Source organism: Ailuropoda melanoleuca, chromosome 4 (assembly GCF_002007445.2).
Source record: "Ailuropoda melanoleuca isolate Jingjing chromosome 4, ASM200744v2, whole genome shotgun sequence".
Taxonomy (NCBI): Eukaryota; Metazoa; Chordata; class Mammalia; order Carnivora; family Ursidae; genus Ailuropoda; species Ailuropoda melanoleuca.
The window spans coordinates 4,106,340-4,120,800 of NC_048221.1; the positions used below are offsets into that span (position 1 = coordinate 4,106,340).

General features: G+C 62.9%; 2 protein-coding genes across 4 annotated transcripts; both read right to left on the reverse strand.

The window, feature by feature from the left end:
• Window positions 1-10: 10 nt before the first annotated feature.
• On the reverse strand, window positions 11-2,282 carry PRR22 (proline rich 22). 3 transcript variants are annotated; one of them, XM_034657595.1, is made up of 3 exons: window positions 1,722-2,272; window positions 1,556-1,618; window positions 11-1,161 (listed from the first exon to the last, which is right to left on the reverse strand). In XM_034657595.1, exons 1-3 carry the CDS (start codon window positions 1,849-1,851, stop codon window positions 29-31), a joined length of 1,326 nt encoding a protein of 441 aa, XP_034513486.1. In that variant the 5' UTR covers window positions 1,852-2,272; the 3' UTR covers window positions 11-28. The 3 variants fall into 3 exon arrangements, with proteins under 3 accessions (XP_034513486.1, XP_034513485.1, XP_034513484.1); XM_034657594.1 differs by having other exon boundaries at window positions 11-1,207; XM_034657593.1 differs by having other exon boundaries at window positions 11-1,207; window positions 1,556-2,282.
• Window positions 2,283-2,412: 130 nt separating this feature from the next.
• Window positions 2,413-7,267, reverse strand: DUS3L (dihydrouridine synthase 3 like). Its single transcript, XM_002927752.4, has 13 exons — window positions 7,087-7,267; window positions 6,144-6,417; window positions 5,380-5,892; window positions 5,015-5,056; window positions 4,741-4,893; window positions 4,338-4,454; window positions 4,072-4,137; window positions 3,887-3,997; window positions 3,544-3,640; window positions 3,317-3,392; window positions 2,839-3,027; window positions 2,626-2,754; window positions 2,413-2,539 (listed from the first exon to the last, which is right to left on the reverse strand). The coding sequence occupies exons 1-13, from the start codon at window positions 7,194-7,196 to the stop codon at window positions 2,467-2,469; spliced, it is 1,950 nt and encodes a 649-aa protein (XP_002927798.2). The 5' UTR covers window positions 7,197-7,267; the 3' UTR covers window positions 2,413-2,466.
• Window positions 7,268-14,461: the final 7,194 nt, after the last annotated feature.

Below are 14,461 nucleotides of genomic sequence, written 5' to 3' on the forward strand. Positions count from 1 at the left end.
GACAGCCAGCCAAGAGGTCAAATCCATTTTAATGGGGGGTGGCTCCCAGGTCCTGCCTGGGCCCCGAGGGGGCGGCGCTGGCCGGGCCTGCAGCCTGCTTGCCCTTGCCTCCCTGCCTCCGCTTCTTGGAGGATGAGGTGCCAGCCTTCCTCTTGCCAGGAAGCTCAGGTCGCACCGCGGGGGCCACGGTGGTGGCGGCTGGGGGCCCCGGGCGGGGCGGTGGCTCCTCCTCCAGGGCCTTGAAGTTGAAAAAGTAGTCCACGTGGGACACGGTGTCCAGGATCTCGGGCACGCTGTAGTCAAAGGACAGCAGTTCATCCGGCAGGTGCAGCGAGCGGATGTCGCTAGACGAGTCGTCCCCGCCGCCCCCGCTGTCCGGCAGGGCTGGCCCAGGGGCCTTGCATGGGGACCCCTCCGGCTCAGCATTGCCCGGCAAGCAGTCGAAGAGCTTCATGGCATCTTCCAGAAGCACCTTCTCAGGCAGCACGAAGGCCCTGGCTGCCTCGGGGGTTCTGGCCTCTCCCGCCCCCAGCGGGGCTGCCTCTGCCTCAGCCACCTTGGGCTCCCCGGGGCCCGGCGGGTACAGCGGGGCCGGCCCAGCCCCCCCACCCTGCAGCTCCTTGGACGGGAAGGCCAGGGGCTCGCCGGGCCCGTGGAACTGACTGAGGCGGCCCTTGAGGTGGCCATAGGCGCCTGGGGGCAGCGTGGCCTCAGCGGGGAGCGTGATGAGCAGGGGAGGTAGTTTGTTCTCCTTGGGGACAGGCGGCGGGGGCGGCGGGGCTGGCCCCAGGGTCTCCTTGAGCGGGGGCGGAGGCAGCTCCATGTAGGCGGGGGGCCCCCCATCCCCCACAAAGCCCAGAGCCTCTGGCCCAGGCCCCTCGGGAGGGAAGTAAGGCAGGAGGTACTGCGGGCCCCCGGGCAGCGGCTGGTAGTGCGGGTATGGCGGGGGCGCAGGGGCGGGCACCGGGGCCTTGAGGTACTGCTGGGGCTCTAGGAGGTAGGTGCCTGGCGAGGCAGGGCCCCCAGCTGGACCCCCGGGGGTTTCCCCCCCGCCCACCGCCGTCAGCTTGTACAGGGACGACTGGCCGAAGTCGGTGGTGGCCCACTCAATTCGGTAGATGCGGGGGTCAAAGAAGCACCCGCAGGGCGCCATCTGGAAACCTGCAGGCCAGGGAGGGACAGCCCTGAGAGCAGCTCTGGGACCCGCCTGGGGGAAGGAGTACAGGGTGGAGGGGGTGAGGGGGACGGCCCAAACGTTGGGGACCCATCTGTGGGAAAGGGGATAGAGACCTGGCTTGGGGGTCCATCTTAGTCATGGGGAGACAGATCCTGACTTTGAGGACCCGTTTGGGAGTCAGGGGCCCGGGGCATCATTCTGGGGACCTGTCTGGGAAATGGGGGGCACAGGCTTTGCTCTTAAAGGCCTACTTGAGGAACCAGAGACGTAGGCCTTAGCTTTTGGGGGCCACCTGGGGCCAGGGGCATGGGCAAGATAGGCCCAGACCCCTCCAACCCACCCCCGGGTCCTCATCAAGGGTCGGGGGGAGGCTGGTACCTGCCGGAGGGGCTGGAAACACCTCTTTCTCCGGGTTTGGGGGCTGATACAGGTTGGAGGAACCTGTGGACAAAAGGAGGTGGCTGGGTGGAGCCCCGAGCCCTGGTCCCCCACCTCGTCGGGCACCCCAACTCCCGCCTCACACCTGATACCCTCCGACTCATACCCACAGCAGGAAGAGGCTCCGCACAGGCGGGAGCAGTCTGGCTGCCTGGCCCCTCGGTGCCATCCAGGCCCCGGGGGCTGAAGCCTTCTGGGGGAGCTGTAGGCGCATAGAAGGGTTTGGGGTGCTGCATGGGGAGGCAGGCGGCCCGGCCTGGGCAGACCAGGAAGGCAGCAGGTGGGAGCACAGGCGGCCCACCCGGAGAACAGGCTCAGAGTCCTGCCGAGTTCTGTTTGCCTGGTTACTCCGGGCGCCGGGTTCCAGGCTGCGGCCCGCCCACTGGTCAGGATTCCGGGTATCGGGGAGGTGGGGGGGTGGGCAGAGGGCAGATGGAGAAACCAAGGCAGCCAGAGACAGGCCCCACAAAGGGTGGGGCAGACCCTGGACTCAGTCTGCTGCCTTCCACCTTTGCCAGCCATGCTCTGGGCAGCCCTAGGGCTCTTTCCTCCAGGCAGCCTGCCTTGATCCACACCCACGTAGGTCAAGGCCCCTGCCTCACAGGCTCTAGTGGTTTCTTTGTGGGTAAGGGCTGGGCCCATGCGAGTGGCTGGGAGACCCTTATTAATGAGAAAGGAAGAAGTAACAGCTGGGGACAGGGTCAGCCCAGCGTCAAAACAAAGCTCCCCAAAACGGGACGGGGAAGCCTCGGGGTCACAGAAAGTCTTGGGTTTTTAAAAGAATAAAATTTATTGTTTTCTCGTGCCGCAGGAGGCCCTGCTGNCCCTCCCCCCCCCCCCCCCCCCCGTGGCTACTTGTACGCGTTGGCCTTGTGCTTTGGCAGAAAGACGAAGTCGGGCGGCACGGGTCCCAGCAGCATCTCACTGCGAAGAGGGCACAGGGGGAGGTCAGGCCTGCGGCCTACGGGCCCCTCAGCCTTGCACAGCCCCGCACCGGGGTTTCCCGGCACCTGATCCGGATCCAGTCAGCGGCCCTCTGGCTGGCCATGAGTGTCTCCAGGTAGTCGCGGCCCAGGTAGTAGGGTGGCCGCTCATTGATCCTCTGTGGGAGCCGCTCCAGCAGGCCCACGGGCACGTACCTGCAAGCGGCGGTGGGCGCGGGGTCAGGCCGGGCTGTCCCCACACACGGCCCCCACCCGCACCCGGCCAGCCCCAGCACCCACCTGCACAGGAAGGACAGCCACTCGAGGAGAAAACGGCGGGTCTTCTCCACGCCCTGCGTGTCCGAGCCCCAGTGCTCCAGGCCGTAATGTGTGAAGTCCTGCAGGATGGCCAGGCGCTCGGATGACGAGATGTCCCAGTGCCGCTGCTCCTTGATCTCCGTGAACAGCCACGGCTTCAGCAGGGCGCCCCTGCGGAGGGCGGGGAGGGGGCTCGGCGGCCTGGCAGCTGCAGTCCTAGACCCCGCTTCCCCACCGGGCTCGACCGACCTTCAAAGCCCGAGAGTTCCACCCACAAGTGCACTGATGTCCGCACAGATGTCCGGTCCACCCCTTCTCCCCAGCCATCTCAGCCCCCTCTCTCTGCCCCCTGTCCCTGCAAAGCCACCTGCTGGGGACACTGAGCAGGGCGGGGGGCAGGGAAGCGGGGGGGCGGCTCCAGCGGGCTCTTTGTAACACCCCAGGCACAGGGCACACTTACCGGGCGACCATCACCCCGGCGACACCTGTCTGCATGGCGCGGTTGGCATCCTCGTACGACAAGATGTCCCCGTTTCCTGAGGGACAGAGGCTGGGGTGTCAGGGGGCCATGGGCAGGCAGGAGCTCTATGGGAGTTCCTGCCAGCCCAGTGACACCCATGGGGGCAGGCGTGTGGCCTCTGAGAGCGGGGCTGGCGGGAGGTCCAGGCTGAGTGGCAGGGGACCCACCGAACAGGGGCATGGGGCTGGCTGCCGTCACACACTGCGCGATGTATTCCCAGTCGGCCAGCTTGGTGTAGCGCTGCTCCCGGGAGCGGCCGTGGAGCTGGAGGAGAAGCCACGCGCGGGGAGGGAGAGACGGGCCGGGAGGCGGAGGATCAGACGCAGAAAGAGAGACCCAGAAAGATCAAGAGAGACAGGCTGAGAGAGAGAGACAGAGAGACGAAGAGACAGATGAAGACCGAGACGGAGGGAGAGCCAGAGAGCAGGAGGGAGAAGCAGGAAGAGAGACCATTAGGAAGGTCTGCCAAGCACTCCCGAGGCCCCCAGCCCTCTGTGCCCCGAGACCCACCGTGACCAGGGCTGCACCCCAGTCCCGCAGCTCGGGGAGCAGGCGGTGTGCCAGATTCATGCGCTCCTGGACGCCCGTGCGGATCTTCACCGTCAGCGGCACGTCCAGCACCTGTGGCGACGGCGGCGGTCAGCGGGGGCGGGGGCGCGGGGCCGGGGAGGAGGTGGGGGCGTCCGAGGGCGTACCTGGTTCATGCCGCGGACGATCTGCTGGAACTTGGCTGCGCGGTTCATGAGAGCACAGCCCCCGCCCTGCGAGAAACGGGAGGCGGAAGCGAGGAAGGGCGGGACCCAAGCTAGGCCAGACACCCTTCTCTGCCTTCGCCGTCCAAATGGGGAAACCAAGGCACAGTAGCCCCCGTGGGTTCCCAGAGACCCAGGTGGGAGCAAGACCAGGGCCCGGGCTCCTGCCCCACCCACACCGTGGAGGTCCAGGGCCATGAGGCCGCTACCTTCTTGTATACGAGGTCGATGGGGCACCCGACGTTGATGTCCACGAAATCCACCTCGATGGTACGGTTGAGCAGCTCGGCGCACTTGGTCATGGTGTCAGGGAAGGCGCCCTCGAGCTGTGGCCGGGGGCGGAGCAGGGAGTGAGGGGCTGGTCCAGGCTGTCCCTGCCACTATGGGGATCGAGCCAGTGGCCTCGTCTCCCCAAAGTGGCCCTGCGCCAAGGCCACCGGCCCTTAAAGGGGCATTGGGTCAGCCCTCGGGCCCATGGCTGAGGCAAGAGGGGTCTGGGAGTGACGGAGTCAGGCCTGGGGTCAGGGAGATCCAACCCTGAACCTGCCCCAAAGCCAGGCAGCCAAGAGCCCCTCCGCCCTTCCTGCCTCCCTCCCTCTGGGTGGCACCAACCTGGACACCAAAGACATCCTCGCACGGGTGGCGTCTGAGCAGCGCCCACTCAGACGTCTGGCCCTGCAGCAGATTGGTGCACACGGCCATCTCCCCGCATGTCACGTCGGCCCCGAAGCGTTTACAGATCCGCCGGAAGGGCAAGTTCCCACACTGGGGGCAGCAGGGGACACAGGCACACGTGAGGGGCAGCAGGCAGGGACCCCGGACACCTATCACAGCCCCACGACCCAGCAGGTAGGGGCAGACCCCGGGTACGGCTGGGCTGACCTACCGTGGTGAGGGGAGCCAGGTACAGCTTGCCGCTGATGTCCAGCTGCGGGGAAGTAAAACCCAGGGGAGCTTGCCAGGCCTCCGGGGTTTCCCTTCTCTCCGCCCCACCCGCCATCCACCTCTGGGCCTCTGTGCAAGCCAGTAGATCCCTGTGCGAAGACTGTTCTGTTCCCGTCTTCCCCTCCGCAGCAGAGCTTCCGCCCAGCTGTCAAAACTGCAGGCCCGATGCCCCGTCTTCTTCCAGGAAGCCTTTCCCTCCCTCCCTTCCTCTACCCCAGCCCAGGCTCTATGGGGCTGCGGGTATGCGTCCAGCTCTTTCTGCCCTCACACTACCAGCGCCCTCAGCAAGAAGCCCCGACCACATACCCTCCTCTTCTCACAAGGCCGCAGCCTGACCACGTCCTCGTCCGTCAGGGGTCCGCAGGTCCGCACTGAGCCGCTGGCAAGGGCGCCAGTGCCTGGCTCCGGGAGGGTCTGCTGGGCGTCACCGCTGTCCTGCAAGGGGGCACCTTTGGCTCCCAACACCTCGGGGACAGTGGCCTCAGGGGAGGGGCCTGGCACGTGGCCCTTGCTTAGCTGGCGTAGGGCCTGCTCAGCACGCTCGAAGCGGACCTTGCGCTTTCGCAGTTGCTGCTGCAGGGCCTTGTCCAGGCCGTTGCGGACCGGCGGGGCCTGGACCCGCTCTTCCTGCACCAGGTTCTGGCCTTCGGGTCCCAGATGGGCCCCAGCGAAGCGGCAGGTCACACCATAGGGGCACCGGCCAAAGTTCTCGAAAAGCACACAGCGGGGGCCCAGGTCCAATGGCTTGGTCTCCAGATAGCGGCCCACGTCATGTAGGAAGCGGCAGCGGTCGCCGAAGAAACACTTTGCAGCTGATTCCTGCAGGGGAACGAAGAGGCCATGAGGGAGGATGGGGAACGCCGGGACAGCCAGGCAGTCTAGGTGTGAGCCTCTAACCTCCCCCTGCCTCCTGCTGTCCTGGGGCAAGTCAGGAACCCATCAAGCCTAGGTTTCTTCATCGAGAAGATGGGGACAATAACACTCACGTCACAACTTCCTGAGGATCAAATGGGGAGCAAGGAGGCTCAGACTGAAGGTCTCTAGGACTCTCCAGCAACAATTACACTCACCTGGACCAGGGAGGGGCAGAGCCTATTCTTGTCATAGTGGGTGGGTTTCATGTGGGGCCGGCCCTTGTTCTGGCCCCGGGCTCTCTTCTGAACCTGTGGCTGCTCCCCGGATTTGGCCACCTCCCCTGGCTGCCCATCTTCCAGTCGGATGCGCTTGGCCTCAGGTTCAGCCAGGTCATTGCCACTGCGGTCTCCTGCCTCGATTTCCTGGCTGGGCTTCTCCTGCCCTTTGGCTTCCAGGAATTCGTGGAACTGCTCCTTGGTAGTGAGGTATCTGCCACCAGAGAGGCAATGGAAAAAGGGCTTGTGGAGGGGGTCCCTCCTCCAGCTCAGATGCAATGGATGCTGGGGAAAGGGACTGAGAACACCTGTTCCTGTTTAGATACCTCTACAGATGAGGAGTGCACGACTTAGAACCGGCCAGCTGCCAGTGAGGGCGCACCTCAAGGCCACAGGCAGAACCAATTTTGTCCCTGGGTCCCACTCCCCAGAGTACTGAGCCAAACTACAAACAGGCAAGAACATCCCCGGCCACATTCGGCTATAGAAAACTACATGTCCCCGCATGCCTTGCAATGGAGCCACAGTCGCCACATTCCCCAGCATGCCCCACGGCCCAAGCTTCAGACAAGTCCCTGCCTGTAGCGGAGGCTAGCTGCAGGTGCACAAGTGCTACTCCCGCCGTACGCCGGGACTACAGTCCCCTGCATGCACTGCGGCCCCAGCGTGCAACTCAGCCCACCCCTGCAAGCACCGTGGTGTCCTTCGCACACGTGACAGCCCCCAACGTGCGCTGTCTACTCCGACCCTGCAAGTGCAGGAACGGCCCACACTGAAGAGCCTACGAGCTTCCCGCCTGGGCTGCTGCCCCGTCACCCGGCATGCACCGCCTGTAGGTGCCGGGAAGGCCACATGAAGGACTCCCCCTGCCTCAGCGACTCACTGAGGTTTAATGGGCGCCACCCCCCGTTCCGGCGCACCGGCTCCTGAATCGCCACTGTCACCACTCTCTGCTGGGGCCTCCGCCGCTCCCTCCGCCGCTCCCTCCGCCATCGGCCCCCCTCACGCCGGCTTCAGGAGGCGGCGGGAAGGCCTTCCGGGTCGCGCGCGCGTCTTCCCGGTCGTGCTGGGGAATGCGCATGCCCGGGGCGCTCCAAGTGACGCCATTGTACGCGGGGTCGACGTAAGGGGGAGGAGCCTGAGTGGGGGTGGAGCCTCGGGTCCGGCTGAGGGTAGTACAGCTGAGCTGTTTGCGGGTCCCGGAAATCTTCAGTGGCTCTCCCGACCGGCCGCGGTCGACGCAGGAGGGTATTCGAAAAACTTTTAAACGGGGGCTTTAAAAAAACTTAAACTCCACGATTTTTATGCAAGGCATTATCGACAGATAATTATTGAGTGCCTGCGTGCCAGAGGCTGTCCTGGGTGCCCGACAGGAGCAGTGACTACGACAGGCGAATCCCTGCCCTGAGAGCTCGCCGAGGGGGCCGAGGGGGTGGTGGGCGGGGAGCGGACTGGCTTACACCGCTGGCCTCGGCTGCCCTCTGTAGGACAATCTGGGGATAAAACGGTGGAATTGCGGCGTCCAGTCCTGGCGTCCTTTGCCCAGCTGTGCCTGCCCACCTCCAGGGACGGGAGCTCACTCCTCCCTCCTAAGATGCCCGTCCCATTGCCCTCTGAGGTTCCACCAGGAGTCTCCCCCCACCGTCCCACAGGCACCGCAGGCCACTCCGGGGAGGCGGTTGGATAGATGGGGAAACTGAGGCCCACAGAAAGCTGAACGTAGCCTCCCTCTCTGGGACTCCACGGGCTCCCAGGCTCTGCCTTGCGATGGGCTGCGCTTTCTGTGTAAAGCAATCAAGGAGGGCCTCCTGTGAGCGGGGGGAGGGGGGAGGGAGCTGTGGACTGGCTATTGACAATAATATTAATATTAATAATATATTAATTGCTTATTACTATAATGGTGTAGTGTTAATCGTTTACCAGTAACTAAATATTGAGCACTTATTTTGTCCAAGCCCTTTTCTTGCTTTAACGCACTTACTCTACTCTCTGACTTCGTGCAGAGGGAACAGGCATTCATCCCAAATCCACCTGAATCCGTGGGTCCCAGAGCTCCCTGGCCCAGGGACTGCCCCGCCTTCCGGAGACAGAGACCAGGGTGTCAGCCTCCCCTCCTGCCTCTCCCCCCCACAGCCTTTGGGTTCCTGTATCCTGCCCACTTGCCCNCTTTACCCCACCCCCCCCCCCCCCCCCCCCCCCCCCCCACTTCTGGGCCTCAATCTTCCATCCTGCTCCCAGCCACAAATATGACCATGGCTTTCCCCTGCTCCCAGTCCTTCCAGGTCTTCCTACTGCCCCAGCCCCAAGTTCCTACAGAACCCAGCCCCTGCTACCTTCCCCAGTTTCATTCCTCATCACTGCCTCACTCCCTAAACTCAAGCACCAAGTTCATTCCAGACTTCCCATGAACAAGTCGAACCTCTCAGCCTTTGCATGTGCTGTTCGCTCTTGCAAGAAGTCTTTTCCCTGCTCCCAATCACCTTGTTCATTCCACTCACCCTCTAGTTCTCTCCTCTTCCCTCTCCTCCTCCTTGTCTTCCTCCTTTCCCCCCCACCCCACTTCCTCCTCCAGAAGCCTCTCTAACTGCCCCCTGCTGGGGATACTGCCCCCTCAGTCTCTGCAGCCATCTGAGCATCCGCCCGGGGAATCATCGCCCTCATCACCCTGGTGCTACCTGGCCACGTGCCATCTTCCCCACTGTCTGAGCTCAGAGAGGGTGGAAATTGGTCCACCTCAGTCACTCTGTGTCCCCAGCACCTGGCCCGGCTCACAGGACGTGCCCAATGAACACTTCTGAGTGAGTGCATCTTACCGTGGCTGGGAGACTGAGGCACAGAGGGGCCAGGACCTGTGCTAGGGGGTCCTGCCTTCACTGAGGCTGTGGCAGGGGCATAAGAACGTCCCAGGTGTCACCCTAGAGAATGTGGGGACATTCGGGAAGATGCGCCACCCACCCTGAACCAGGCCTGAGTCGTCCTCTGAATGCCTTATCTTGACTGATCGGGAGACACAGGAAGGAGGCAGGTGGCACAGGGGACCAGTGGGGATACTGAGGCACTCGGGGGGGAGGCAGGGCCTGGAGAAGGTGCTGTGTGTACTCTCTCTCTCCCCCGTCTGTCCTGTTGGTCTCCGCCTCCCTCCCTCCCTCTGCTTCTCCCTACACCTCTCTCTCGGAGTCCCTCTTCTCTGTCCCCCTGCTCCCTCCCTGTGCCTCTGTCTCTCCCTGCCCTCTTTCTGTCCCTCTCAGCCAGGCCGGATGGGGTGGCAGCAGTGGGCAGGTGCGGCCCGGGCTCAGTGCCCGTTTCTGCCGGGGCCACCCCGGATTTGTGGCTGCGCCTCCTTTATCTGGGGCTGCAGCTGCCCCTTATCTTCTGGCTTCAGGACACGAGACAGGGATTAGGGCAGCCCAGGCCAAGGACGTGAGACAGCAGGGTTGGGCGGACGGGTGGCAAGAGCCAGGGTGCTGGGGGGAGCGGTGTGCTGCAGGGCACCCACAAACCTTGGCAGCTGGGGCTGCTGCGTGTGTGTGTGTGTGTGTGTGTGTGTGTGTGTGACAGTTTGTACACATTTATGGCTTTTGCATGTGTGGCGGTATATACGCAGCTGTGACTGGGGAGTGTGTGTGACTTGGGGGGGGTCTGTGTATATAATTGTGTTTCTGAGTGTGAGTGTTTGTGTCTGTGTTTGTTGTATGTGTGTGTGTGTCAGTGTGTACACATTTGTGGCTTTCGTGTGTGAGTGTGTGGCTGTGCTTTGTGAGGCCCGCCGTGCCCCACAGGTGCCCACACAACCCCCGGCCCAGCCCCCACCCAGCTGCCTGCCCTGCTGCTCTGGCTCCCCCGGGCTGGCCTGATGGCTTTCCCACCTTGCTGACCTGGGGCCCCCAGGGACAGGGCCCCTGACCTGTGGCCTGTGGCTGCAAATGGCCCTACGGGGACAGCCGCCAGCCCTGCTTTTCCCATCCTCCCTCGCCTGGAACCAGCTAGCTCCTTCCTGCCGCCCACGGGCCTCAAGGGCCCCATCCCGGCTGAGGCCACCAGCTCTTCCTGGCCCCTAGGGCCCTCGCGCTGACCCTGGGCTGTGTCCCCTGTCGAGGCTGAGGCTTCTCTCCGCTGAGCATTGTCCAGCTTGGGGCCGGGAGGACCGTCAAATTAAGAACCCTGAAGTCTAGTTTAGGCGAGCTTCTTGGCTGGCAATTGACAGGCCTGAGCTGTCCCAGTGACCCCTGGCAAGACTCTTCACTTCTCCACGGGAGAACGCCACTACGAATCCCTGAGGATCTGCACTGGGCACAGAACGAATATGGGAGCAATTTCACCGATGAGCCAACCGAGGCCCAGCCATCTCCATGACCAGCTGGGGTGGGGCAGTGCCGAGTGTATGGACATACTTCGGCTGGGGGTGGCGGGAGAGACAGAGGACACAGAGGGCCCCAGGCCGCCTCTACTCCTGCAGCGCTGGTTCCTGGGGGTCCTGAGCTACAGCCCTGGGCCCGCAGGGCCTGGACCAGCTCCTGGTGCTAAGATGGAAACTTCTCCACCAGCCAAGTCCATGTCTTGGCCAGCAGCCGCTGGCCTCCCAGAACTTTGCCTGGGCCTCCACTAGTGAACAGAGCACTCCCCTTGGGAGCAGTGACTGTGCAGGAAGGGCAGGGGGCCAGCCTCGGGGGTCAGGGGTGGAGGAGTGGCCAGGGCAGTGGCTGAATGTTCTGGAATCATCCAGCCCCGGGTTTGAACTTCTTCCCTACCCTATGACCTTGGGCCAGCGTCTTGACCTCTCTGATCCCCAGGTTTCACAACTGCCAAGTGAGCACAGAGCAATGAGGGGGCGGGGGCATTGCCTGGAGCTACCGGGGCGGGCGGGGGGGGAACATCTGAGGAGGCAGTGAGTGAGCGGAACTAATTCCCAGGCAAACACCATGGAGGGCTGGCAGGTGACAGGGCCTGAGCTCTGGGTGCACCTGCACTCTCCCACCCCTGCCTTCACCTTGACCCTGGGGCCAGCAGGCTCAAATCAGCCACAGGAGCCACGTGCCCCCCAGATGCCCCCCACTCCACACCGAGCCTCAGTTTCTCTGTGCATATTTGCGCACTGGGGAGACCACAGCCCCACGCAACCCATGGCTGTTCCACCCACTCCCGCCCCACAGCAGCCACAGTCTGGGAGAAGGAAGGTTTAAAAATAAAGCATTGTAAATACCCATGTTTCCTGCAAATAGAACCAGCCCCTGAATCCCCGTGGCCTCCCAGGCTGCTGGGCCCAGACAGCTGCTTTGAGGGGGGCGGGGGCCAGGGGGAGGGCGTGTCTGTGTGCGCCCCAGTTCCCAGCTGCTGTGTGAGTCAGCCAGTGTGACAGGGTGTCTGTCACCGTCTGTCCAGGGGGTGACGAAGTGCGTGGGTTGGTGACGGAGAGTGTCCGGAGGTGCTGGGCTGTGTGAGGTGACACACCGGTGTGTGAGGGTGTCGGGACAGAGTGAATGTGACGTGTCTCCTGTGACCATGTGGGGCTGGCCCCGAGCAGAGCAGGGTTTCTGGGGGCCTGAGTGTGATGGGGTCTCCAACCGCGGTGAAAGGTGGGCGTGTGTCCTGGCGTCCCACCTCCCACCTCCCGCCCCTGTCTCGCCCCACCACAGCCTCACCCTGGCGCCCCTGCCCACCCCAGAGGAAGAACCGAGTTTTTCAAGTCGCTGTTGCCAGGGCAACCATTTTACGAGCGTCCACATGGTGGGCACATGTGTGTGTCCTGCGCCCCATGTGTCTGCACACCCCCACCCCCATGGCCCCAGCTCCGGTGGGGAGGGGGATGCCGGCAGTGTGGGGTGAGCAGGAGGTGGCCGAGGGGCAGCCGGCGGCGACAGCTTAATGGTGGCTGGGTGCGTGGGGGTGGGCTCCTGGCTGGACTGCGTGTGCTCAGGGGGGCTATGCCTCCCGGACTGGCCTCACACGTGTGTGTGCTCGTGTGCACGCTTGACGGTGTCTCCGAGCTCCTTCGCTTGTGTGGCTGTGGGTGCGGACGGCGTCCTCGGTGGTGTGTCCTTCTTGAGTTACTGTGCGAAACGTCCACATGAGGGCTGTGTGTGTGCACACCGCCCGGATGTGAGTTGTCTCCATGTGGCCGTGTGTACCAGCAGTGGGTGTGCAGTGGGTCACACGGTGTATTAACATGTGTCGTTAGGTAACATGGGGGTGTGTAACGATCCGCCGAGTGTTCATGAATGTGCGCGAACAACCAAGAGGCCAATGTGAGGGCCAGTGTGCTACTGTGCGAATACCCTGTGTGTCTGTGTCTCTACCGGGCAGTGTGTGTGTGTGTGTGTTAGGGGTAGTGTGAGCTTTGTGTCCATGTGCATACGTGTGTCTGGCTGGAAGCGAAGTAAGGACGCCTGTGTGTGTGTCCATGAATGCCCTTGGGCAAGGACATGGGTGGTTGTGACGGCTCTGTGTGTCTTAGGGATGGTGCCGTTCTCATAAAGAGTGTCCCAGTGTGTGTGAGAACAAGAACAGCACTAGGTGTGACCCCGCCTGGATCACAGATTTGGGGGTCTGTGTGTGAATGGCCACAGGGACCAAACCCTTCGAGTGTGTGTCCCTGGGAGGGAGCACGTGGTGATACCAATAATGGCAGACACTTGGGCATCGATCAGCATGAGCCAGGGATGGTTACTTCTATTTACTTACTCAATCTCTACTACAACCCTATTAGAATCTACTCATAATACCCCGTGTTACAGATGGGGAAACTGAGGCACAATCAAGACGTGTCTGCCCAAGGCCGCACAGAGCAGTTACCCCTAACACATACACACACCTGTCTTTCCCATCCCGGACCAGGACCCGGCAGCTCCGACTCGGCCACTTCTCTGACACCTGCTCATTGTTAGGCCCCCACCCGACCCCTAAGCTCACATCCTGGCGTACTTCCTTCCCGCTGGCTGTGCGCAGACCCCGACGTGCCCCACCCGCATGAGCCCAAGTACAGGAGGTGCAGCTGCCTGAGTGTCTCCTACCACTGCGTACACTGCGTAGTAGTGCAAGTTGTTCCAGCCCCTTGGGTGTGTGTGTGTGTGCGTGTGCGTGTGTGTTGAGGGCGGGGAGGTGAGACAGTGGTCCTAGGAAGGTCTAATAGCCATACGAATCCCAGGGCTCCTGGGATCAGAGGAATGCAGGCAGCCTGGGCCAGAGTAAGGCCCCAAGCAATCAGGCGGCAGGAGAGAGAAACCGGAGCACCGGGCCCCAGGAACGCAGGCGGCGGCGGGGACCGCGCGGGAAAAAGCTCGATGCGGGGGCCGAGGGCGGGGTTGTAGGGAGGGTGTTTTTCGGTAACTAGGCCGCGGGGGGCGGGGCCACGGCGGTTCCAGCCCCGCCCACTCTACCCACCCCCGGAGTCAGCTGCGGCCGCCAGGGGGCGCTTTAGGAACGCGGAGCCGTCGGGGAGGGGACGCAGGCGGGAAGGGGCAAACGCCGGGTCTTGGTATCTAGAGAGAGCCGTGGAGAGCCAGGAGTGGGAATGGGATCCCCCGCAGGGCTCTGAGGCCAGACTGGGGGAGAACTGCCACTTGATAAGGGGCTCTGTGGGCAGAGGGTATCATCAGTCTCAGGGATCACTTACTGTCTTAGAAAGAAACTTTGGGTCTCAGTTCTCTAGAATGGCTCTGTTACGGGGGGCTTCTTAAGCTTTCTGGAAAGAGGACCTAGGGCAGGACTAGGAGGACCCCACAATCTTCAGTGGGGTAGGAGGAGACTGTGGCCGCTGTGACCGCCGTCTGGGGTAGTGCTGTAACTCCTAATTCCCCGGAGGGGAATCTGGGAGGGGCTTCTCAGGGCCCCAGACTTATGGAAGATGCGCGGTCCGGGTCTCTGGAGTAAGGGTGGGAAACAGCTATTGGGGGGGGCGCTGCTCTGGGGGTTCCCTTGAGGGGCTTCCTTGATGAGGGTACTTCTTGGGGCCCTGCCTTCCGAAAGGGGACCAGACAGGACCCAGGAGTCTGGCAGTAAAACCAGATCCTCAACAGAGCGTGGGGCGCTGAAGGCCGCGGATACTGGCGTCGGGGTCGCTGTGCCTCAGAAGGGGGCCCTTGGGGAGGGGAGGTCTTGGGGCCCTGGCTTTCCTAAAGGGGCGCCGCTGTGGTCTCCGGGAGCGGTGTGGCCCCTGCCACCCCAGCCACCTGCGCTCCTCCCGCCCCCCCAAAAAAAAAAAAAAAAAAAAAAAAAAAAAAAAAAAAAAAAAAAAAAAAAAAAAAAAAAAAAAAAAAAAAAAA